Source organism: Centroberyx affinis, unplaced genomic scaffold (genome assembly GCF_046629955.1).
Source record: "Centroberyx affinis isolate AG114_WGS23_722 - 3 ecotype Tasmania unplaced genomic scaffold, CSIRO-AGI_Caff_v1 ptg004576l_1, whole genome shotgun sequence".
In the NCBI taxonomy this organism is placed as follows: Eukaryota; Metazoa; Chordata; class Actinopteri; order Beryciformes; family Berycidae; genus Centroberyx; species Centroberyx affinis.
The window spans coordinates 100,926-126,892 of NW_027282199.1; the positions used below are offsets into that span (position 1 = coordinate 100,926).

Here is a 25,967-nt window from a genome sequence, read left to right on the forward strand (position 1 = left end):
CGTGATTAACTCGGTGAGTGTGGCAATTCATACCACTGCTGGATCCCTTTTATCCCTTAAGTGGGGACATAAATCACGGCCTAAAGATATAGAGCACACTTCCCTTTGTCTTTATGTGATGAATCTTTTAACTATACGTGCATCCTCTGGAGCGTGGCCACTATACTGGCAGAGGACACAGTGCCACAGCTATGGCTCTATATGTTCAAACAGGGGATAAGGCTTACATGAGGAAAAGCATATACTCGCCTGCCATTTCCGAAGAAAGTGTGACATGGAGGAAGGGTCTCAAATAGCAACAACTTCCGAACATCCACCTCAGCAGGAAGGCGACGCTCACTGAGGTGCCACTTATCAGCAAGGGGCATGTTGTTTCACATAAGCAAAGACAAAGGGTTATGGTGATAGGGCTACTGCCAAACACAACACACAAGCAAAGCATGACTCCTCTGTGACTGCTGGTATCTTTACCTGCTCTATGAAAATGGCAAGCAGCTGTAGATGACACCATACAGGTTACACAAGAGTATGAAAAAAGTTGTAATGTTCTAATGGGTTGTTGGTAACACAAAAATATATTCCCTCACATAAATTAAAAAACTTTCAAGTAGTTTGTGTGGTTTGAAGGTGTGTTATAGTGTAGTTAGGTGTAATTGTCTGTTTATTTCCAATAGCCTGAAATCTTGGACAGAAAATGGGATTCTTCTTCTTGCTTCCTACGCCCTAATAATGTCCTGGATTCAGTGACTGTGTGAGTTATAGTCGGCATCTGCAGAGGTTAAAGTTGTTAACAAAATACGAGGCAAGGATTGCATCAGGAATGTTGGGAGTTCTTCGTTTTTTTTCCTCCTTTCTGCGCAGATAGGGGGTGGGGTGCCCGGCTGAAACGGGGAGGAGAAAGGGGGTGTGGGAGGGGGGGATTTGGGAATATTCTTTGTCTTCATCCCGCATTACAACCCAGAACTGGAGGAGGACACAGGCGTCTCACAAAAACTGAATGGGTTGATAGGAACGCGGGGGCTTTTTTGTAAAGGAGGAAACGAAGGAAAAGCTGTCGGAAAGGACAACTTTTTGGAGCGGTCGGACGAAACCGAGGATCTAGATTGCACTTGAAGGTAAAAGCCCTCTCTCTAACAAAGCGTGCTAAGAAGAGACGTCAGTCCAGCATCACCACATAGCTTTTTCTTTTAGCCTCTGTTAGCAGCGTTAGCGTAAGTTTTATCTGTAACTGCTACACCTCTTATCGTCTGTAAACCTACACTTTATAATTTCAGTGTTTTAATGACATAACGGCCACGAAACCAGGGTAGAAAATGCTTGTTTAATGCTAAGTTTGTTCAGTGTTTTCGCGCCCTAGCCCGCAGGAGGCTATGTTAATCAAAGCACGCGAATTGACATTCTTGTATGGATTTACAATTACCTCACACGTACAATCTAATCCCATATAGCAACAGACGCTGAAACTATTTTGTAGTTTCAGTGTTTTTTTTGTTTAAGGGACATTGTGACGTGATTGTCGGCTGGGTTTGGTGATGGAGGAACGCACAAGGAGCCCCGAGACATGGATGGTGTCATATTTTTCCAAGTTTTTTTTTTTTTTTATCTGGGAAGTGACCCCCAAATCTCAGATTCACAATAGTTTAATGTAACTTAATTTTTTTTGTCATTTTGCCATCCCTTCACCATGGTATTCCCGTTAGCCTAATACTCGTCCATCGTTATGGGGCTTGTGAAGCATGTGGAGCACCGCGTTGTGCCCCGTTAAGCCACCAGGAGGATTTGTTGTTTTCTTATTCTCTGGAGCAAATTAAATTAGTTTTTCCATTTTAGAGATGGGGTATGATTGGAGTGCTTTGAACTAGGCCATCACCCTATTTTTTTTTATAAAGCTCAACCCATTTTCTTTTTTGCACTGCATGTCAATGTAGATTACAAACAACTTTATACTGAGTTTTATGTGATCAAGCACAATGCCAGGTGATATGGCGGACAGATTGGTTGACTTGGATGTTTTTTTTCCCCGCTGGGTTACAACACCACAGCTCACAAACCAAGTCACTTCTCAGTTTGACTGGGATATTGTGGTCCTGGCCGTTTCCCCAAGCCCAGGGCCTCCCAGCCGGAGGGCTTTGGGATGGAGCAGCGATAACTAGTCTCCCAGATGTGAGATCCACAAAGCCTCTCTGTTCTGCAGGCTTCAGTCAGTGTTGAAACTGGCTGCCAACCTCTCTCTCTCTTTTTGCTCTACTTTGCTCATTTCTTGGAAGCAGGGTTGTGTTTGAAGTGCCACAGATAAAGGGAGGCCAGGGCCCCTTCAGGAGATAGGACGTGGAAACACACAAGAAATGCAATCCTCAAGTTTCATGTATGTTTAGGCCTAGTTTCAGACAATGTAAGGACATATTTTAGTAGCTAGAGGCATTTTTTTTTATATCTCAGGGTATTGATGTTTGTTAACTTTGAAAAGATGAACACTGACATAATTTGGTAATATACTAACTTAATTAAGGCATTATAAGACTATATGAATAATTTGTGCTCAATACACATCAATCAAGTGTTCTTTTATGAGATCGTCTGAATTGGATCCATCTGTATCCACTGTAAAATTATATATATATAGTGCAAACTGATTTCTATTATGAACCATGCTGATTTGGTGCCTCTGGCCAGCTGCATGGGGGGCCTCTTGAACCACTGTGTGAGAGACACACACACACACACACACACACACACACACACACACACACACACACACACAGTGATAAGGCGGTTGCATGGGAGAAGGCTTTTCATAGCACATGGGTGCAGTGGCTCTTTGCTTGGGGCAACTCCTACTCATTAACCTACATTACATACTACATATGATGTAGCCTAGTATGGTATATAGTGATGTATTATGTATATGATGGTATGTTAAGCCCTTTGAGACATGCTTGTGATAAAGGGCTGTATAAATGACTAGACATTACAAATGACAGGGCTGTTGATTTCTGTTCCTTTTACATGTCTGCCTCGGTGTGAAAGGAGAGCCATAGTTATTTCACATTTCAGGCATTTGGCCTATTTGATCATGTTGAAATTATAAAATGTAACTGATTATACAGATCTATGATGGCTCAAAAAAGTTGTATTCCCTTTTACAACACGTAGACTGAACTGGTGGTAAATATTCCTCCAGATGAGGGCTGGGCGATAATTCAACATTATCGTTTATCGTCTTTCAGTGGAATCATATCGTGATGATATGAAGATATTTTGATATCGTGACACACTTTTCTGCTGTCTAAATTGATGATGACATGCAAATTTTACTTAAAAACTCTGATAAAATGAGGTATGGTAGGAATATTATTTGAATATTTCTGTTTTGTTTGACATCACACCTAACATCACCATTCGGTTCAATGAGATGAACATTAATTTGATTATTTAACATGATTTTGCATACATGAAGCATATCGTGATATATATTGATATCGAGAAAAATCCGTATGATTATCATGATATTGATTTCAACCATATCGCCCAGCCCTACTCCAGATGCATTTTCAGCTTGAAACCACAAGCTCCCGTTGAAGCTGTAGTGTTATCTTGCCCTAAGAAGTGGAAACCTGTGAGTGCAGCTGTTAAAACTGCGGCTTTCAGGTGTTTTAAACTGGTTGAACGCAAGGAGCAGCTGGGTACGAATAGGCAGCACTACAGAAGTCCCCATTTCATTGTTCCAGATTAAAAATAATCATAGTGGTCGTCACTGTGTAGTAGGCCTAATTAATCAAATAAGAGATCAGAATCACTTAATCAGTGGGGCGTGCTGGTGGCTTGGTTGGCTGGAGTGCATGCTGTGTGGCCACGGCCTCTTGGCTTTGTTTTTTGTTTGTTTTTTCTGAAACAATTCTATGGGTTTGGATCTGCCCTGGGACCTTTGCCACTTCTACTATTTCCTGTCTATCTCTACTGAGACACAGGAATTAGAGGCACCCCCCCAAAAAAAAAAAATCCAATTAAAAAAAGAATTACTCAGCCTAATTAATCAGGCTAGTAGTCAATGAATAAATGAAGGCTATAGGAAATTGTGTAGGAGACATTTGTGCAGAGGCATATTGACAATTAGCTTCACTGTACATACTGACACATGGTATAAGGACTATAGGACCTCACATGCAGTCAAGACATACTATGGATAGTAGAGTCTACGGTCCATACATGATCACTCACTATACAATCCCTTTCTCTATGCACTCAACATTTTCTTTTTTATGTGCATATTAGTTGTGCTTCACTCTTGATGTTGGCACCCTATGACACTCTATGACACCCATAGACTCAAAATCAATAAGCTCTTCTAAAAATCTGATAGAGTAACCATTTAGCCAATCAAGGAAGTGATTTTCTATGCAAGTCCGTCCTAATAAGCTAATCAGTCATCAGACTCTCCTGAGTGCCTTGAACTTAATTGCTGCAGCATAATGGAAACTCTGTGCCCTACTGCTAAGAGTGCTTTATTTATTCCAACCTTTATTTATCTAGGGATGGTTCCCTCAGAAGAACACACACTCTTTCTCAGTAACGCTCCGCTTCACATTCATACAGTTACACACACACATTCCCAGTAGAACCAGTTCTGTTGGCCACTAAGCATCTCCACTGGTGATGTTGGAGGTGAAGTGCTTTGTCAGCTCTATCACTGACTCTATAGAGCACCACTCTCTCACTTTCCCCTTATTTTTTGAACTGTTTGACTTCTCAGACTTGCAGCTCCTCCTTCCTCTTCTCCAGACTACAGAGGGGCATGTGCATTAAGGATTTTGTCATAACAGAAGTTAATTACAACCGGTTTGTCCGTTTTCTAGTGTCGGTGGTGTTAATGTATGTTCAGAAGCTTACAACAGCAGTAGAATTATAGGAGTAGTAGAGTATCAGGGTTAGATGTGGCAAGTAGATGTTTGCCTGAAGCTTTATGTGTGATGGTAGTGGGAAGCATATTTTGTAGTCATAAATTATGTTACATTCAGTTCCTCTAGGTTTTAGATCCCCGGTGTAGAGCGGTGTAGGAATAATTATGCAGAGGAAAGTATACTACCGCACCACTGATTTCATATCTTCAATATTTGTTTGGAGCAGTGGTGTCCAATCATGTGCCATGGAGGTTCAAGAGAGTATGCAGGTTTTCCTTCCAACCAATCACTGCACCAGGAGATTTCACTAATAAGTTGCTCCATCTCTGCTTGTAGTGTTTTGATTGGAAGGAAAATATGCTGACTCCTGGTCCTCCAGGGCATATGATGCGACACAACTGGTTTACAGCAACAAAAGGGCAAATCTGAAAAGGCCAGGAGGCAAATCCGTTATGCGATTTGCGTGCAACTTGTTGCTGTAAAAGACAGACGTGAAAGTAATTGGTCTGAAGTCTTCAAGTGAGTGGTAGAATGCTGTGATTTTTGTAAGTTACAATACATGTTGCATCGAGCCTGTTTACTAGGCACAAGTCCGGTAGCATAGTTTTATAGTTGTGGATAATTACTCTTCAAACACTGGTAAGAGGTTGGTCACAGATGGTGTTAAACCACAGGAGTTCTTCTCTGGTTGTAAATTGTTTCACTCTGTCAAGTCATCCTCTTGGCCATCTGACTCAGATTATTACACCATGACTTCCAGCAATTGAACATGACTTGCTTTTTCAGTGGTTGTAATTAACACATTCAAGCAGGGTTTCTACACAGGTCTGTTTTGATGAAACTTGAACCTTGCAGCTGTTCAATAACAATCCTCACATGGCTGCGTGCTTTAGTGATGGCAGCTATTCAAACCTTGCCGGGGGTCCTTGCCTGAGCATGCTGTCTTTGGCAGACATGGAACAGCCTGCTCCATATGGGATTTCTCAGTTTTACTAGACTGAAACGACGTCTCCACCTAGCGGCAATAAGTTGCAATTGCTATGGCCAGTTCTTTTTTTGCAGCCCTGTTCTATGTTTTCAGTAGCATTTTCTAACCTGGTTTGATCATGCTTAAAGCAATAGAAGAGAATAGATGAAAATACCCTGCAACTGCCCTGGCCTACATTGTCAGTCTATTTCATGCAGTGCAATATTTAGGGTGTATATTTGCATGCCTATCACCTTGGTTGTGATCAAGTCCACCTATGTGTTATGACTCTTCAAATCACTACTCAGAATTGTTGTTTTTCAAGCCACCCGTGCATATCAATGTGTTTCCATGACCCAATATCCTATTCTTTCGTCTGCTCAAAATCACAACCAAATCTGAAAGTTGTCTCTCCTCTTCCCACACAGATTTGAGAGGCCTCTCCCCACCCCAGAGGCACAATGAGCTGGAGCTTCCTTACACGTCTGCTAGACGAGATTTCTAATCACTCTACGTTTGTGGGCAAAATCTGGCTCACACTGCTCATCGTCTTCCGCATCGTGCTGACAGCCGTCGGGGGAGAGTCCATCTACTACGATGAACAGAGTAAATTTGCATGCAACACGCAGCAACCTGGTTGTGAGAATGTGTGCTACGATGCCTTTGCGCCGCTCTCGCACATTCGTTTCTGGGTCTTTCAGGTGATTATGATCACCACTCCCACCATCATGTACCTAGGCTTCGCCATGCATAAGATTGCCCGCATGGAGGACGATGAATACCGACCTCGGAGCAGGAAGAGGATGCCTATAGTGAGCCGCGGCGCCAATCGGGACTACGAGGAAGCGGAGGATAATGGTGAGGAGGACCCCATGATCCTGGAGGAGATTGAGCCAGACAAGGAGAAGGAAGCTGCGGAGAAGCCGAGCAAAAAGCACGACGGGCGCCGGCGCATCAAGCGTGATGGCCTCATGAAGGTGTACGTCTTTCAGCTGCTGTCACGTGCCACCTTCGAGGCATCGTTCTTGTTTGGCCAGTACATCCTGTATGGGCTGGAAGTGTCGCCATCATATGTGTGCACACGCTCACCTTGCCCACACACGGTGGACTGTTTCATCTCACGCCCTACAGAGAAGACAATCTTCCTGCTCATCATGTACGCCGTCAGCGCCCTGTGTCTGCTCTTTACCGTGTTCGAGATCCTCCACCTTGGCATCAGCGGCATTCGGGACTGCTTCTGCGCACCGCGGCCTCGGCCTCCCACCCCCCGCCACGTGGCCCTGGCCAGCCAGCGGCCCTCCATCTGCCGCCAGCCGTCCGCCCCTCCGGGCTACCACACGGCTCTGAAGAAGGACCCGTCGGGAAAGATGGGCTTCAGGGACAACCTGGGCGACTCTGGCCGTGAGTCATTCGGGGACGAGTCCTCATCGCGGGAGCTGGAGAGGCTGCGGAGACACCTGAAGCTGGCCCAGCAGCACCTGGATATGGCTTACCAGAACGAGGAGGGCAGCCCGTCACGCAGCAGCAGCCCTGAGTCCAATGGCACCGCTGTGGAACAGAACAGACTAAACTTTGCCCAGGAGAAGCAGAGCAGCACATGCGAGAAAGGTGAGAATTCCAGCTTTTCATACAAGATAGATCTGATTTTTTTTTTTTCAATCCTACTATTTTGAGAAGTCAGTTCCCTGATAACAATAATTAAGGCTTTTATCTTCACCCTGTAGCCATGACCAAACAATGTTTTCCCAAAACATTCTTTCTGTGATTTAAATATTTTTGTGTTAGAGATTTTGAGCTGGGCTATAGTTTCAAATAAAATACTACAATTTCGAGGTGGCCTTGACTAGGTGCTGCACAATTAATTGGACAAAAATTGAAAATTGAAAATTTCCTAATCACGTGAAGCTGCAATTATTTAGTATTATATAGTGGTGGGTGCCCAAAATGGATTCCTAAGCATCCTATTCTGGTGCTGTGCACAATTTCTAGCCTAAATTGCACTACACTGATTGTATTCAAACAGAACAAATCTTAAGCAGTAACATCTGTTTTTTTATTAAATGTTTCTTGTTTGCTGAAAAATGTAAAATATTGAAAAGCCTGTATTGCAATTTATATCGCAATTGCAATATCGAGGGAAATGATTGCAATATGATGGTTTGTCAATATTGTGCTTCTTCAGCCTTGACCCGGTTTCAGCCTGCCATGTAAAAGTAAGTCCTGTGTTCTCAGTTCTTGGGTGTATTAAACCAAAAAGCCTTACTGACATAAACGCACTACTGACACAATACTCGTCTCTTCCCAGGTCTCCGAGCATAGAACTCATCAGCCCAGCTGACACTGTGGATAAAACTTCACATCAGGGACAGTGAGCGGACATAAGGGAATATCATGTGGAGATATGTGTGGGTGTGTGAATGTGTCTGTGATCTTGTGAATTTGCTTGAGGAGGCTGAACTCAGCCCAAGCCTTTCAGTATTACGGCCAGCGATGGTCAAGGATCGAACAAGGAGAACGGCGTTTCAACCAATCCAGCTATACTTGACCCACTAGCCTGTCTAAAGATCCAAAGTGCTTACAAACTTTTTATTTTGAGAGTTAGGATTATTAGTGGTTCCATTTTTGTGAGTTTGTCCGCTGTTGGAAGTTCAGAGGGGGTGCATCTCAAGTTTGCCTTAGACCTAAACTGGAAGTCCATTTTCAGCAATACCGATAAGGTAAGGCCAGGCCAATTTTCGTGCAAAAAATCACATGTAAAACTGTAAGGTATGAGTCTTTTGTTTTGTGAGGAAGTGAACTACAGTTGAGCCAGTGCTTGTACATATGAACTGGCAGGCTAATGGACAAGGCACCACTCATAAAAGAACAAAGAAGGTACTGGAGTCATTGTAATACTTACACAGACTTTGGGAGGTGTCAATTTTCTTACAAAGCTTTCTTCCAGGTGTGTCCACTGACATTTTCAAACAGTTTGGACAATGTCCTCAGCTTGTAATGACTGATGTAAGCTGTGCAGTTGTGACATACCCATATTTCTGTATTTTTTTTTAGGATCATGTTAGCACTGCACCAGTCACTGCTCCCAAGTCTGGTGCCAGGTATGGTAACTGGAACACGCTTGTGGTGCCTTTGTCCAAAGGAATAAAAACCTGGTTAATGCTTGAAATACATGTAAATTGTGACCTTGTCTTGTATTGTTTTTAAAAGGAATTTCATACTGTGTTTTTTTTTTAAGTGTATGTTAGTTTTGAGTATTTTGTCATTGAAAAGAGGCTTTTGTCACTGTGGCCAACAATATTGTTCAGTTTGAAAAGAATGGCGTTCACTACTGTCTTAGCTCCCTAAAAGCCTAATTTTACCCAGAGACTGTTGCATCTTTAAACCGGTTCATGACAATTTGAGGACAAGTGCAACAGTTCAGCCCATGACTCATTTTGTTTCTTTAAAAAGATCAGCATATGAATATTTTATTCCTTATTATTTGCATGTTGACCAGCAGATGCTGCTGTTGTCACTCGGGACCTATACTTATTTGAGCTGTTGGTTTCTGTGAAAAGACAGAACATGCCATGTCTGAAAGTGCTGGTTTTTGGATTATAATGTTATACTGTTCCCCCTCAGAGTCTCAATGAAAGTTATAAACATGTTGTCATTTTGATGGTAGGACCATACAATGCCTTGAATGCTCTATACCACGATGCCACCATTTGTATTCTGAATCATGCCCACAGTGCCAACGCAAATGTCATCTCAAGTTTTTTTTTTTTTTAAAAATGCGTTTTGTACTTTTTATACTTTTTGTATTGATAGTATTTTTGTGGTTAGTTTCTAAAATAAACCTTTTCAACAAATACCAGTTTTGACAAGTGGTTTGTTAAGTGTGATGCTTATGTAACTGCACTGTGTGATAGTGAAGTTGTTTGCATCCCAATTCACAGATTTACTCTGGTGACAGATCATATTAAGCGTCATGCCCTTGCACCCTGTTAGCTCACTTGTAGAAGAAAAAACTGAAAATTAATGCAGCATTTCTGGACATGCAAATGGATACAAAACTAACCTTGTTACATTTGGAAAAAGTTGTATTTTTGGAGTTGATGCTATTTCCTTTGTGTTGAGGCCAGGCCAAGGTCTGGTTGGGGCTGAAACTGAAGGGGACTAACCATTCCCTTTGCATGAAAATCCTGCAGAAAGTTAACATTTGAAATTCAAGAAAAAAATTGGTAACTGTCTCATGTTATGTTGAAAATGATTCATGACCCTGGGGCCAAACCAAACCACTGATAATGCATTCTAGTAAATACAATGCCATAACCGTGAAAGTCAACCAGATTTTCAAATGTTTCTTGGCAAATTTACTTTTTTGGAGATGCATGCCTCCGCAATATACAATCCCAGTATTTCCTGTATGGTGTAATATCTTTTGTTTCACAACATTATAACTACATATGTGTGTCTGTCATGCACTGACAGAAAAAGAAAGTGACAAGTAGCGCCCTTCCTTTCCAAGAAAATCCCAGTGATGAAGGACTAGCTACTTTATGACACTGAATGTGGACAATAAATTGAACAGGTGCTATTTCTGTGCATTCAAAATGAGTTTTTGATGTACATTGGCCTTCTCTGCATGCTGTTTTGAAAATATTTGGGATATACTACACTAAAAAGAACACTGTTGTTTATTTAATACCCTATTCCCACATTAGGAGCAGTGGTGGGGTTTCTTCCCTCCCAGAGCCTATAAAGAACCTGTCTAGGTCTCTTGTGAGTGTTGGTAAATTTCCGTTGTAGCTTCAAACGTTTTTCTCCTAAATCGGCGCTCTTCGAAGCGACCAGCCAGTGATCGGAGGTTTCCATTCTATAAATGATATTTGTGTGGTAAAAACCAGTGAAAGTGGCAAGTGAATTTTGGAATCCACCAGCCACTGTGGCGGTGCATAACACTTTTCTGGCTGGGTGGGAGGCTGGCTTACAGGTGAGTGTACTGCTGATTTCTTGGCACCTAACACGGTGGAAACTGGAAAGATTTTTGGTGAGCGTCCACTGGGTGGCTCTCCACAGCGTTGCGTCTTTTCTACTTATTTTCAATTTAAAAACGTCCCGATGCAGCCTATTGTCCTGACGATACTGGCAGTTTAGTAGGTTTTTGGCGTTACAAATATTTTAACTTTTAGCCAAAAAGTGCTAAGCTCTAAACAGGTTTTCAATAGTTGCTTTTAGTCATTCCTGGGTAGGCGTGTACTTTGGGTAAAAGTGTTCATGAAGGGGCACCCCGGTGGCTCAACGAGTAGCAGCGACCGGGTTCCGAATCCGGCCCATGGTCATTTGCTGCATGTCCTCCCCTCTCTCTCTCTCCCATACCTTCCTGTCTCTCTCTCTCACACTGTATCTATCAATAAAGCATAAAAATGCCTAATATAAATCTTAAAAAAAAAAAAAAAGTGAAAATGAAATGGCATAATTATGTCACATGCTAGTTGCAACTATTGCGACAGTGGTCACAGTTGTACCTCTGTGGAGCTGCTGGTGCAGTTTGAAAGCAAACACACTGCACTGTTCACAGTGGTAGGGTTTCACTCCTGTGTGTATACCTATTAGAGACCCGAGCATGAAAGAAAGCTTTTTCTTAAAATGAGATATCCACCATTTGGAAAAAGGTGACACATGTCTTACAAAAAGATGATTAAATGCAAAAAAAATGGCAGTACTTTTTAAAGGATAGTAATTAAAGTAAATATTTGGTTGTCAAAAGGATATTAATGATGACACAATACTATATTTTACAAAATTGCCTAAAATAGACCTCTTCAATTTTCCCCACACTGATTACAGCAGTAGAGCCCATGCCCTGTGTGTTGAGGAATTATTTAATAACTTGCCTGAGTGAAACTGCAGCAAGGCCATCTTTGAAAAGTGAAACAAGTACAAAATAAGTATTTTTTTTTCCAGTATTCAATGATTAAAAGTCCCCAGGAGAAAAAAGGAAGCTCTTTAGAACACTATTTGAACCCAGAAGAGAGCTCTAATATAATACAAAGGCAGATCTTCTGGGATTCGTGGTGGTTCATGTTACATGGAACAGTTACTGTTTTAAATGTGTGATGGACTTATGGCAGCAAATGTTCTGCTTTGAGTAAAATAATTGTGTACCTCTTGCATTACTGGTGGAATCAGTGCAATCAGTAAATGAAATGAAATGGATCATGGGCAAAATGCAGATTTATTTGATCAGAAACTGAGATGTGGATATAACACATATTGCATACAAGAACACAAACATCAACACAACTTTGGATCTTGATCTTGGAACAGGAATTCAGTATTTCACCCTCCAAAAACTTGTCTTATAAAAAATGTTGTTTAAACTTCAGCTTTCTTGAGATGCAGTGAATTGATTTAGGTACTACATGGGTTTTTTTTTTAAAGATCCAGCTCCTACTGCTTTCTAATTTTTTTATACATTCATTGAGATAATTCAGTCTATGTCCTTTCAGACTTCTACTGAAACTCTATATTTTCACACTTAGAATTTGCTCCCCATTTTCATAGATTCTACAGAGGGTTTTTTCTTGGAATTTTTCTTTGCCTTCACGAAACAACAGGATGCACAAATAACCCCAAAGGTTGCAACAATGAGCAGAGCGAATGTGCTGTTAAGTCCAGTCTCGGCATCGCTGGGGGAGAGCTTCATACCCAGGAAGTTCACAGTGTTGTCAGAGGAAGGGGGGGTGGTTGGTGCACTTGTTCCTGTGACAAAGGCACAGAAGAGATCATCTGCATTTGAACAGACTGCTTAACTGCTTAACCTAATGTTGCTTAACTGCAACATTAGGGTTTTTTTTCCAAATCCAAAGTATGCATACAGAAACATCTGCTAGTCAACAAACTCCGAATACAAGTTCCACTATGACTGTATATGTTTTTTCTGGAATTTACTATGTGCTACCAAGAACATCTACAATATGCAGCAATAATATCAAGCTATTTGGTAAGTGCCCAAGTTTTTTGTGAATAATGATTCATACGTTTTTTTCTTGAGTAATGAAATTGCAAACAAACATTAAAGACATAAAGTATTTAGAAACACACAAATTCATTAATTAGAGCAGGTTTGCTATAAACTGTGCGACTCTGTGTCACTTTACCTTCAGGCTCAGGGTTCAAACACTCATGAGGTCCTGAGGCGGGATCTGGGAATCCGTTACAGTTGATGATCGTGGAGTAGAAGGCAGCAGAGTTCTTGGCCAGGCGAGGAAGTTTAGGGTCAGAGCGATTGATGTAGAAAAGGCCGAATCTCTCTGAAAACCCAGTGGCCCACTCTAGATTGTCCATCAGTGACCAAGCCGTGTATCCACGAATATCGACATCATCTAGTAAGTAAGCTGCAACAAGACAATTAACATCCTTACTACCTGGAAAAACTGATTCAGGAAATAGCTGCTGAAATATTGTGTTGTTCACTGCACAGAAAATTGGGAATATCTTGGTCTCAACATGCAAATAATAGCACAAAATACATACTATGAAGGAGCAAAATCATCACAAACTATTATCCTGGTTGCACTGTACAAAGGTATAGGTGGTTACTTTACAGTGGATGCTGTCATCTGATAAGCTGATAAGCTGCTTTAGGCAAATTTTCTCCCTCTGAATATAAAGGTCTTCATAAAATATGAAAGCTCTGATACCTTTAAGCACCTGGTTGATGTATTTTTCGTAGTAGTGGCTCCTGTGGATGTCTTTGAGGTCTACAGGCCCTCGCTCTGAGATGCCATTCTCTGTGATGATGATGGGTGGGTTTCCATATTCTTCCTTAATAAAGTTTAGAATCCTCCGGAATCCAAACGGCGATACCTTCAGCCAGGAGGAGCCTGAATCCAACCAGGTACGATCAGCAATCGTTCCTGCGCCCCTGAGGAACATCAAGGCCCAAAACGTTTCAAATAAGATTTCAGTGATCGAATTGGGTTAAATCTGAAAATAGGGCATTTCAAAACTGTTAAATGAGATATTTATCGTTCAGATTTGGATTGGGTAATCCAATCCAACCTATAATCAATCTTAAATGTTGTTTCTGCATTCTCAGAGGCAGAGGTTAGGATAGTTTTGATGCCAAAAATCAGCATTATACTGGATGATTGGAAGGGTGATTCACAGTGGATTGAGAAACATAATGGGTATTATGTAACCAAGACATTTGGTGAGGATGTGGGGAAAGAACAGCCTATACAACTTAAATATAGATCAAAAATAGTTTCTAATGTTTACATTTTTTTAAATGAACAAATTATTCAAAACAAAATCTCATACCAACCGCCATTTTGTAGGTTTTGAATCATTTTTTCCATCCAATGAATGTCATCAACTTTGAATTTTGTCTTTAACTTCTTATGCATTGGATACTTGTGCAGAAAAGTAAATACCGTAAAACTTCAATTAAACGCCGAGTCCCTTTTACTGGCCGGGTGTGGCTACACAATTATTAGCCGGTTGCCATTGACGCTGCGAAGCAGTTTATTTTATTTTTTTTACTTGCATTCAAACGTCAGTCACATTTGCTGATCGCCATGGCGGCACAGAGAAAAAAGTACGACCTTAAATTCAAGCTGTCAGTTGTCAAATTTGCTGAACAAAACTCAGGAGAAGCAGCAGCAAGACATTTCTCCATTGATCCCAAGAGAGTGAGAGAATGGCGAAAAAATAAAGTTGAACTTCAACGTCTGTCCGAGGAAGACGGTAAAAGGGCCAGAGTGCGTGGTGGGGGGAGGAAGAAACAACACAAATGAAAAGTACAATCTCTTGCTGCCATAAACTTTTTTCGGCTTTCATCCTTTCTAAGGTAGGCTCCTGGTATTTTGATATGGGGCTCGCTCTCTCTCTCTCTCTCTCTCTCTCTCTCTCTCTCCCTCTCTCTCTCTCAGTGCATGAGGTTGGCCTAGATGTGCTGTCCCTCGGAGCGAGATCAAATGAGTGATTCATAATTGATGTTATTCGATAGCCTAATTTTTATACAAGTAATATTCATACTGGTTTAAATAAACAATTTGATAGTATTTCCCATCTTTGCTGAGCAAGAGTTTTGTGCGAAAGGAATTAAAGGCCTGTCCCATATATATATAAGTTTCCATCCAGGATCAGAAAATAATTTGCAGCTAATTATATACAATTGCAAATATCGCCTATGCACTAGATAGACTGGGCTATGAAACAGGCTATGTTGTTCTTCCTGTTTGGTTAGGTTTTGTGGTTCTTGCTTACCTATCGGCATCATAGTGCTGAAGGTTTCCGTAGTCCACAGGGAAAGCCAGGACAGTGGTGTAATGGTTGAAGCCAAAGTAATCATAGGTACCTTTAACCCTCTTAATCTGCTCAGGGGTGAACTCAGGCAGCCTGGAGAGATTGATGGACTGAATTTACTTTATGAATTTAAAATGCAATGTGCCATTGGTCTTCAACCATGTGCCATCCTGACCTAAGAGTATGCCGGTTTTCATTCCAACCAAACACTACATCAGCTGATTTCACGTATTTGTTCCTCTCTGGTGTCTCTGGTTGAAGGTGCTGATCAGTGGAATCAGCTGCTGCAGTGTTTGGTTGGAATGAAAACACTGTGATATACCAATAAACACATACCATTATAACTATGTCTAAATCATATAATGTTATTTCCATGTAGTCCTTGATGGGTTTGGAAGGCAAGTGTACAGAAAATGCTTACTAACTCATAATGTTGCAGATCAAACTGCCATTATTTCTATGTTTTTTCTCTATTTCTATTCTTGCAATGTTCTCTATACTGAGTATTAAAACTAAGAAGCCATTATCAAAATGTTAGCATTTTTTCAAAATGTAGCAAAATGTACACACATCTGAAAGATCTGAAAGTTGTGCAGTGAGCTCTACTTTTTAAGAATCTATATTGTGGATCAACACAGATAAATTATATAAATTTGTAATTTTTGTGTGTTGGGTTAGGGTTATATATCCCAGACATTATACACACTATACATAGAGGCTGGATGACAAAGGCTTCAGTTTCAGGTTTTTGTCTTACATTGTTTTATATCTTACCTAGATTTTGACAGACCAGCAGCTAAGCTTCTCTCACGAATGATCGTCTTCATTATATTGCTGTAGTCTCCATTGAATATAGGATGGGCGAACCAGCCAATGTAGAACTGCACCAAGAGAGAGACACCCGGCACATTTTTACCATAAGGAAACTTACAGACTTCAACTATTGCCCTGCATGTCCATTTAAATCCAGACTTCTTAAAAGGAGTTTGCATGCAAAACAAGAAGCTACGTGACCAGTAAAACGTGGAGGGGTTTCTTGTTGTGTATCTGATAATACCTGCACCACACGTCTTGCAGCATCAATGTCCTCCTGCTTGTGTGGATTTCTTGGCTCTGACCAGTCCGAGTTGATGGTGATGGAGATGATTCCTTTCTGTTTTGCCCGATACTTGTCATTGTAGAGGTGCCAGGCCTCAGCATGGGCCTTGATCAGGTTGTGACCCACAATGTAGGGCAGAGTTCCTGGTCTGAAACTGATCCCTGGACAGAGATGAGGTAATTCAATGACTGGGCATAATTAAAAGATGCATGTTGCTGCCCTTTTGCTGATTTGCTTAGCTAATTGTTTTTGTCATTGCGGATCATAAAGGTCTATCTTAAGGAGAGCTTTATGCAAAATGATTAGATTATTTGAGTGTAATCAGAGTCACTCTCCTTTGAAAGATCCTTGTACCTTAGCAGTTAAGCCACAACTTTAAAAGAAAGAAACAGTAGAAAGAAAAAACAGTAATGCAGTGCTGTTTTGCTGAAATTCAGCCTTTCCAGATTTTACCTGGGGCAGCTGCTCCATAGCCATGGCCCACATTGGCTATATTATAGGGCTCATTAATGGTGATCCAGAATTTCACTTTGTGGCCAAGACGGCTAAAGATGAGATCGGCGTAATCCCTGAATCTGACAATAATAGTGTCATTCTCCCAGCCCCTGACATCCTGGAGAGCTTGTGGAAGGTCCCAGTGGTAGAGAGTAATCTGACAGTGAAGGCAATGATAAATCATTAAGGAATACTATGTGCACAAATTGATCAACCTTTCCACTGCATATAATTTTTTGCGATGCTGAAAGCAGCTACACATACATGAGGTTGAATGTTTGCAGCGAGCAGCGCATCTACGAGTCTGTGGTAGTAGTTGAGTCCAGCCTCATTGATGTGCTTGTTGGTGCCATCAGGAAGCACCCTGGACCAGGATATGGAAAAACGATAGTGAGTCACCTTAAGTTGCTTCAACATGGCAACATCTTCTTCAACCTTGTTGTAACTGTCACAGGCAATGTCCCCAGTGTCGTCATTGAACACTCGGAGGGGAGTGTGAGCAAACTTATCCCAGATACTGAGACCCTTTCCATCTGCTCTCCAGCCTCCTTCAATCTGAAAGCAGTTTAATATGATGTTAAGACCGCAGTAACTAATACAGATAACCAGTTGAAAAATCTGAGCAAAGCATGCATGCAATTCACTAATTCAAAAAGGGATCTTTTAAATGGCTTTTAGGCATTTCTGTTATCATAACAATAATGATGTGATACTTAATTGGTCCTGTAAGAAAATTATCTTTCTGGTGGTGCCGGGTAGGTTAGGCTATGTACAATAAGTAGGCTGTTATGTCTTGCTAAAATAAGCTTTTATGTGTCTTGCTCTCGATGTTTGTCCTAAATCATTCTGTTGTATGGCTGATTGTTGATCAGTTAGATCTAGTTAGGCTCATTCTCTGTAAAGTCCTTTGAGACATGCTTGTGATAAAGGGCTATATAAAACTATAAAACTATAAAATAACAAACTTGAACTTGAAAAAAGTATATAGTGGAGTATATTCAATATAATAAAAAAATATTATATTGTATATAGAGCAGGATGACAGGGCAGATGTTAACAAGAGGGGGGTGATGTGACAGAAGTCATGAGCTAGATTCTATCCCACAACATTGTACGTGCCCCAGTCTGCTAAACCAAAGAGACACCCCAACAATGGGAAAAGTTTATAAAACATAGATAGATTGGCTTCTATTTCCATAAGGATACCATCAAAAGATTAAACAGCTGACATGTTATTCCACTAAGCAGTTACCTGGTATGATGCTGTTGCTGTACTCCAGATGAAGTTCTTGCGGAAGTGTCCATAAAATAGCTTTTCATCATCTGGTTTAGGGAAGCCATTGTCCTTTATGACTTGGTAGTAGTAATGAGCTGAATATTTGGGTGTCCTTGGTCGGTTTGGGTTAGTGAAGTCCACATGATGAAGCCCAAATCCTACTGTGTAACCATTGAGCCACTCAAAAGAATCCATGACAGATGCTGCTATGTATCCTCTCACCTTTACACCATCCAGGTCATAGGCTATAGAAACACAAACAAGAATTAACAAAATATTAAGACATTCTGAGACTGAAATTCAAGACTTAGGATGAATTATCTAAAAGCAATACAGATATTACAGTCATTATGATCATTATTAGCAATTACATTTAAGAACTCAACAATGCGTTTATGCTGACCTTTCAGAGCCTCATCAGTATATGTCTTGTAGTAGAATACTCTGCCAGAGTCATCAACTGTGGTCTTTGTGTCTGTAGCTACTCCATTCTCTGTAATGTAAATCTCTGGATCTCCATACTCCTCTTTGATCCAGTTGAGAAGCCTTCTCAAGCCCCATGCTACAGCTCTCTGGTTACTGATGGCAGTGGTTGGTGAATCACCCTCCTCTGCTTCTGACAAGTCCCGATCATAGTCATAGGACTGTGGGGTGAGCCGAGCTGTGACATGGCTTGCTATCTTTGTAGTGTAGTGATTTATGCAGAAGATGTCAGCAGTTCCCCTGATGTAGGCCTTTTCTTCTTCAGTGAAGGCAGGCAGTCTGGACTCCGAAAGACCTTGGAGTTCACTCTTGTTTCCAACTTGCCACTTCATTGCATCAGGATAGTCTCCATTTTTGAAAATGGGATGTGCAAACCAACCAAGTTGGAACTGCAGAGCGCGGTCAGCAGCCACCACTTCCCGAGGGATGTTGATTTCTTTGGGTTCAATCCAATCAGCATTGAGGGCAATGGATACCAAACCACCTTGGGATTTGCGATACTTCTCATCATATGTGTGGTAGGCCTTGGCATGTGCTTTTATAAGGTTGTGAGCAACTCTGTATGGTGCATCTCCCGGCTTCTTAACATTTGGTGGGATCTGCCCGAGTCCATATCCTGACCATGCGATTGTATGAGGCTGGTTGAAGGTCATCCAAAACTTCACTCTGTCCCCAAAGGTGGCAAAGCAGAAGTCACAGTAGTCATTGAAGTTGTCAATCATGTTAGCGTTGTCCCAGCCATTAAGATTTTGCAAAGCTTGAGGAAGGTCCCAATGGTAGAGTGTCACCATGGGTGTGATGTTATTTGCTAGGAGGCCATCAATGAGCCTATTGTAGTAGTCAACACCTTTCTGGTTTAGGGAAGTACGCTGACCATTGGGAAAGATCCTGGACCAGGATAGAGAGAATCTGTAGGACTTTACCCTCAGTGCCCGAAGCATGTACAGGTCCTCTTCCAGTCTGTGGTAGCTGTCACAGGCTACATCTCCATTGGCATTAGCAGGAATAGTGCCAGGTTTCTGGGTGAATGTATCCCAGACACTAGGTCCTTTACCATCAGCATTCCAGCCACCCTCAATCTGGTAAGCAGAAGATGACACTCCCCAAAGGAAACTGGAAGGGAAGGTACCATAATGGTACAGTTTCCTCTCAAATTTGGACTGGTGTGAGAATTTCTCCCAGACAACCATGGATTTAGATGGAACTTCAGAGGGTGGTAAAGCAGGTGTACGCCTGGTCAGTTGCAATTCTACCCCTTTAAAGTCGCCACCATTTTTTGAACCAAATCCATTATGCTTGATAACCTGAGAGTAGAAATACGCAGATTGCTTTGCCGTTCTTGGTCTGTCAGCATCTTCAAAGTTGACATGGTGAAGGCCAAACCTTTCACTGTAGCCATGTTGTCCCTCAAACCCATCCATGAGTGACTGCACTGTGAATCGCTGCACATCCACTCCATCCAAGCGTATTGCTAAAATTGGAAATAGAAAATGAAACATTCAATTTCTTAAACAAAAAAAAAAAAACTGTGTATGAATATGGTTTGCTATCACACCAATGCCAGACACTAACCTTTCAGTGCTTCATTGATGTAGCTCCTCATATACTCTATTCGACTGGTATCATTGAGAGAGTCCCCACTGTACTCAGTGGGCATTCCGTTCCCAGTTATGTGAACAGGCACCTTGGTAACATTCAGGTACTCTGCAGAGATGTAGTTGAGAAGTCTTCTAAGGCCCCAAGGTGCAGAATGGATCCAATCAGATGCTGTAGAAGACCAGGAAGGGTCCACATGGGCCTGGAAGTCACCCACCCCCTGAGGGCCAGGGATGCAGCCACCATCACTGTTGTTGACCAAACGGGAGGTATAGTGGTTTAATCCCAAAAAGTCAGCTGTTCCACGTATCCTCTGGCTCTCTTCTACAGTGAAGACTGGAAGAATGGCAGGCTCAGAGAGGGGACATTCATTTGTTTTCTGTTCAATCTGAGTCTTGAGTGTTGCAGGATAATCCCCATCTACAAATATGGGATGGGCAAACCAGCCCAGCATGAACTGCAGGTAGCGATCAGCAGCTGCTACGTCTTCAGGTCTGGAGGGGTCCATGGGCTCAGCCCAGTCTGAGTTCAGGGCAATGCCCACTTTCCCTCCTTGCTTCTTCCTGTGTTTATCATTGTAGACATGCCAAGCCTCAGCATGGGACTTAAGCATATTGTGAGTGACCTGCAAAGGCCACAGAAATGGTAAGCTAATGAATAAAGATGACAGTATAACAGCATGTATTTTTGCTAAAGTAATAACATCACTCTCACCTGGTAGGAGGCAACCACATAGTCCTTCACTCCAGGGGGATGCTCACCAGTTCCATAGCCAGCATGGCTCACCACCCAGGGGCTACTGAAAGTGTTCCAGGTCTTGACCCTGTCTCCAAACCTGGAGAAGCAGAAGTCTGCATAGTCCTTAAAAGCTTCAACAATGGAATCGTTAGTCCATCCACCATAGTCCTGGAGAGCCTGGGGCAGATCCCAGTGGTACAAGGTGACAACAGGTTGTATGCCAGACTCAATGAGAGCATTGATCAGCTTGTCATGGTAAAGAGCCCCTTTCTCAGAATGGCTCCCCTGGTGGCCAGAGGGGAAAATACGGGCCCAGGAGATGGAAAATTGATAGGAGTTGACATTTAGACCTCGAAGAAGATACACATCGTAATCCACCTTGTGGTAGCTGTCGCAAGCCAGATCAGCTGTCTGATTTGCAAAGACTTGGCCTTCATGACCAAAATGGTCCCAAATTGTCTCTCCCTTCCCATCTTCCTTCCAGCCACCTTCAACCTTGAAGGACTCAGTGGATGTGGCCCACTGGAAGCCAGAGGGGAATGATTCATTGAGAAAAAGATCTCGCTCTGTTGTGATCTGGGCCCCAAACTTATCCCACACACTCTGGTAACTGTTTCTAAAGCCTGTATTTTCAATGTAGTCTGGGATACTGTGAAAAAGAAGAGGACATAAAACTATGTAAGTACAGGTAAAACAATCACAGCCATATTAGACTAACACAACATATATTTCCCATGTTCAGAAACAATGTATTTTACAAAGGTGAACTGTTACCTGTTCGGAGTGTCAGCCATATCCAGCTTACCAAACATATCCACCATGTCACACCCCACAATATTCAGGTCATTGTTGTTCAGAACTGTAATAATTTTAGGATAGAGTTATCAGATTAGCGCAGTGCGGTAACAGTGGATCCTCATTTAACTTCAGACATCTGGTTACATGGTGGACATGAATGAATGAATGGATGACTGACTGACTGACTGAATGAATGAATGAATGAATGAATGAATGAACGAATGAATGAAAGAAATATGCAGAGATTAAAAAAATACGTTCTCGTAATGGTAGACCATTTTTGGGAATTCCCTTGTTCATATATGTATACAGATGCACCTTTAACATTTTGAAGAAACCTTTACAGACATTACAAAGACATTACAGTTTATTTCATTACAAGAGTTTCAATAGAGGTTGTACTTTGTACACATACATATTATGGTAGGAGCAAAGGATGTTGCACTACTCATAGATGTGTATCTGTAAAGGCTGTGGGGTATTACAACATGGTTATATTGTACTAAATTAATCCATTGTTAGCCACATACTGCCCTGATTAATATTTATGGAGGACATTGTTGCCTTTGAATTTGTGAAAAGAGAGATTTTATTGACTTCTGTGATTAAGCTGACATTATTCACTAAAACATCTAACTTCTTCTATTGTTTTAATGAATAAATTCACTTCAACCAAAATCTGCAAAAGACAGAAAAGACAGATAATTCAAGCAACCACCCTAAAGCCAATGTTTTTCAGCTAAGGATTTCCACCAATCACCTTTTGAAATCTCCCTGCCACAGTCCTGTAACATTGGTGGTTTACTTCATTTCAAACAATATGTACTGACCACTGGGTAGATTGTTTGATAATCTGTGTGTGTTCCATCAAGTGATAATTGGAAAAGCATGGCATACAGCTGTACTCCACCATGCACATGATTTTCCTTGTAACTTTTACGGGGGAGATACCAAGAAAGAATTTGTGCTAATCACTGCTTTGTGATAACAGTCCCAAGACACAGCACTTTTGTGATTATTATGCTGTAAAAGTTTCTAAGATTGTAAAAGTTAATTACAAATGGGCTATAATTGGTGGCAAATCGCAGCTTGGTTTATTGATTCCACTATCTATATCTCCAGTCAACAAAGTCCTAATCTCTTTTGGTCATTGAAATCACCCAGGATTGACCGTGCTGGTGCCTGTTTTAATGTTGCTGTTATTTAATGTTAATGTTTGAATGTCTTTAAATTGTCTTGCTTATTGCAGAGTGTGTGTAAATTCTCTTGAACATTTGCATTTTCATTTTATCATTTTGATGGGGTGGCAGCAAGATATTCAGTGGTAGAAGAAACACAGGCATACACAAATGGAAGTTCTTAAAGGAAAATACTCACCACCACCCACAATCATCAAGCTACAAAGAGTAATATCCATCCATTCATCTGTAATTAAATTTACCTTGCAAGACATTGCCAAGGAGCTGGAATTGATCGGAGGAACAACCCTGAATATTTATCTTGTATATCAGGATAGGTATCTCCCCACTGGATCTCTATAATATGACATGACATGACATGACATAACATAACATATCATTATTATATATCAAATCATATACTGATACATAAATAAATATAGTGTAATATTAGCAGCACAAAATATGTAATGAAAAGGACAAAGAAAAACATTGTAATGATTACTGTACCTGTAAGTTCCTCAGCTCCTCTGCAAAGTTTGATTTAGAGGCACAGTTATATTCAATTTGCACTGACAAGAAATCCATCTGTTCCAAAATAGGAGATACGGCAAGTATATTATTATACACATGTAGTATATTAGACAAACACAAGGGCATCAAATGAAGCAAAGTCCCTTTTGTAATATTCCAATAGCAAAACCTATAGACAGTTGTATAGTCAACCAAAATAATCTTAAGTGTGAATTCTGCAAATCACCAGAAAGTACACAGCCTCCGTGTTTAACTATGACTGAGGCACTTAAATTTAGATTTAGATATAGGTATTTGATACCTAGATACTCTGATTTGAGACTTACTGTGGATATCAAAATCTCTGGGTTTTATTGTGGTGGGGTTTAATACCTTCTCAGAAATGGGCAACCTTTTGTTTTTACCTTGATTTTGCTGGTTACTATTTCCAAAGGAAAGTGAAAAATTCAAATTTAACGTTTTTTTATTTAAGGCCTCAGTGCGATAAAACCTAGACAATTTGAAAGCGTCTGTAGACTTTTGATGTCCACTGTATGTGGTTCTTCATATAAAGGATTCAAGAGTCCACAAGGGCAAGATACAGCTTACTGTAGTTGGAACTTTGATCTGGGAAAGAATAGCGACATCACTAGCTCTGAACCCAACTGACAGACGTCTCCCTGAGAAGAGATGAAAGCAAAAGAGCACTCTTATCACAATGACCTTCAAGGAGTGTGTGTGTTTGTGTGCACACATATTCATATTTCATATTTTCACCAGACCAGGCATATTTGACAGATTTATTTTCTCTCCCCAGCTCAGATATTAATCAGGTGCAGTCTGCAGCCCCATGGTGAGAAGGAAGTTTACAACCTTTGTGATGTTTTCACCTTGGACTTCACCTGGATTAAACTGCTCAGATAAGCAAAATAATCTACACATATCATCTGTGCCATAAATGATAGGGTGAAGGGTTTCAGATATAAGAAAAGATAGTAATTTGGTTATAAAAGAGTCATACTGACAATTGACCAAGTGGCAACATATTATATTGAATAACTGAATGTGAAATCAATTAAAATCTGAAGTGACAGTTGGAAAATAAAGAATCCAACTTCTTTTCATTTTTGCTGAATATAAACCATTTGACAGATTGTTTTAAAATATCTAAATGTATGCATTTTGAGTAGATACCATTTATAGTTATTGATTGTTGAGAGTAAAAATATAGCTTCAATATACATCAAGGTTAAACATTAGTTACATATGACCAATCCTTGAATCAGAAGCTCAGTCAATCAGTCTTAGAGTAAATATCTTTAATCCTCTCCTTCTTTTCACTCAGTCTTAAGCACTTACTTTTGTCAGGGAACCGGTGATGATACAGCTGGTAAATGTTCCTGTTGACCTGGAGGATATTGTGGAGCGGATTGGGAGCATCTCCAGGCTGTCTTTCATGCCAAATGTCATCCAAGTGGCTCAGCATCACCCAGGAGTTTGCCAGCTCTCCAAATTCCATGAAAGCAAACTCTGCATACTGCTCAAACACCTCTAACAGCTGTGGACTCTCCCAGCCTCCAAACCTTGATCTGAGGGCTTCTGGTACTGTGGATCCATGAAGGACAACCAGAGGCTGAAGGCCCACCTCCACTAGCTGTTTCAGCAGAGTCTGGTAGCAGGTCACTACAGCCTGTTGGGGCTGGCTGGAGAGGCCTGTAGGCAGGAGCTGAGCCCATGACAAAGGCACTTTGAAGTGGGTTACCCCCCTGCTCTGGAGATACTCAAAGTAGACTCTGGATCCTGAAGGTATGGGATGAGTACAGTCAAAGGCATCATTCACCCCATTGTCTGAGTTTCTGGCCGACTGCTTCATCAAAGGGCCCGCAAGAAGCATGAAGTCCTCTTGTCCGTTCACCTCATCACTCTGGCAACCATGCAGACACAAAAGCCACAGAGAAAGCGCCCACAGTGAGTGCTTCATAGTGGCTTCAGTAGGATGAACTGATATTATCCACCGATAGGCAAGGTCTTAAAAAGCAATAATATTTTCCTGCTTGAACTATTGCATCATTACATAATCATGATAGATATCACATTGAAGTGGAGTCAATTTCAGTGTTTTATTGCAGTTGTGTTGATGATTATGGTCATAAAGACTCTGGACTCACGTGTCAACAGATAATTGCATCCTTCTTCTATGTTCTTATGTTTGAAGCCCATGAAATATATAGTTGCAACACTGAACAGCAAGGTTTAATGTATTATATTGACTCAGGTTTCTTTTGAAGATTGTTTGGGTGCAATTCTGCTTATTTATATACTGTATGCTTTATTAGTACAGTGGAGCATGCAGGAAAGGTGGGAGAGAAAGAGAGAGTATGACAGGGGACAAAGGTAGTGAGACAGATTTGAACCCACAAAATTGTTAAGTGTGTCATATGTGCCTTAGCTCACAGAGCGATCAGAGTTATGTTCTTATTTATTAATGGGAAGATTCACTGTAATAATTAACTAAATACTGCTAACCAATATATGCTACAGAAAGATGTTTCAATTCTACAGAAGCCTCCCACACTAGAGCAACCTATAGTCACTTGTGTGACTTAACAAATAATGTGAAATAATATGG

At 41.1% G+C, this 25,967-nt stretch overlaps 2 protein-coding genes across 3 annotated transcripts; one reads left to right on the forward strand and one right to left on the reverse strand.

The window, feature by feature from the left end:
• The first annotated feature begins 962 nt into the window (after positions 1-962).
• On the forward strand, positions 963-9,699 carry LOC139665428 (gap junction gamma-1 protein-like). 2 transcript variants are annotated; one of them, XM_071544437.1, is made up of 4 exons: positions 963-1,115; positions 6,294-7,473; positions 8,048-8,078; positions 8,171-9,699. In XM_071544437.1, exons 2-3 carry the CDS (start codon positions 6,327-6,329, stop codon positions 8,074-8,076), a joined length of 1,176 nt encoding a protein of 391 aa, XP_071400538.1. In that variant the 5' UTR covers positions 963-1,115; positions 6,294-6,326; the 3' UTR covers positions 8,077-8,078; positions 8,171-9,699. The 2 variants fall into 2 exon arrangements, with proteins under 2 accessions (XP_071400538.1, XP_071400539.1); XM_071544438.1 differs by lacking the exon at positions 8,048-8,078.
• A 2,689-nt stretch (positions 9,700-12,388) lies between these two features.
• Positions 12,389-25,319, reverse strand: LOC139665423 (lactase/phlorizin hydrolase-like). Its single transcript, XM_071544431.1, has 17 exons — positions 24,698-25,319; positions 23,948-24,018; positions 23,336-23,413; positions 23,089-23,182; positions 21,624-21,708; positions 20,826-21,498; positions 20,088-20,736; positions 18,436-19,986; positions 18,009-18,277; positions 17,021-17,311; positions 16,715-16,913; positions 16,220-16,422; positions 15,937-16,043; positions 15,124-15,255; positions 13,554-13,777; positions 13,011-13,247; positions 12,389-12,612 (listed from the first exon to the last, which is right to left on the reverse strand). The coding sequence occupies exons 1-17, from the start codon at positions 25,317-25,319 to the stop codon at positions 12,389-12,391; spliced, it is 5,709 nt and encodes a 1,902-aa protein (XP_071400532.1).
• Between the last annotated feature and the right edge of the window lie 648 nt (positions 25,320-25,967).

Bases quoted from the DNA above. Each gene is read 5' to 3' on its own strand.
- LOC139665428 (XM_071544437.1), top strand. From the start codon at position 6,327: ATGAGCTGGAGCTTCCTTACACGTCTGCTAGACGAGATTTCTAATCAC. The intron at 7,474-8,047 runs GTGAGAATTCCA...GTGCTTCTTCAG, and splicing joins GAGCAGCACATGCGAGAAAG to CCTTGACCCGGTTTCAGCCT.
- LOC139665423 (XM_071544431.1), bottom strand. From the start codon at position 25,319: ATGAAGCACTCACTGTGGGCGCTTTCTCTGTGGCTTTTGTGTCTGCAT. The intron at 13,778-15,123 runs GTAAGCAAGAAC...GATGTTCCTCAG, and splicing joins CAGCACTATGATGCCGATAG to GGGCGCAGGAACGATTGCTG. The intron at 13,248-13,553 runs GTATCAGAGCTT...GTCTTGTTGCAG, and splicing joins CATCAACCAGGTGCTTAAAG to CTTACTTACTAGATGATGTC.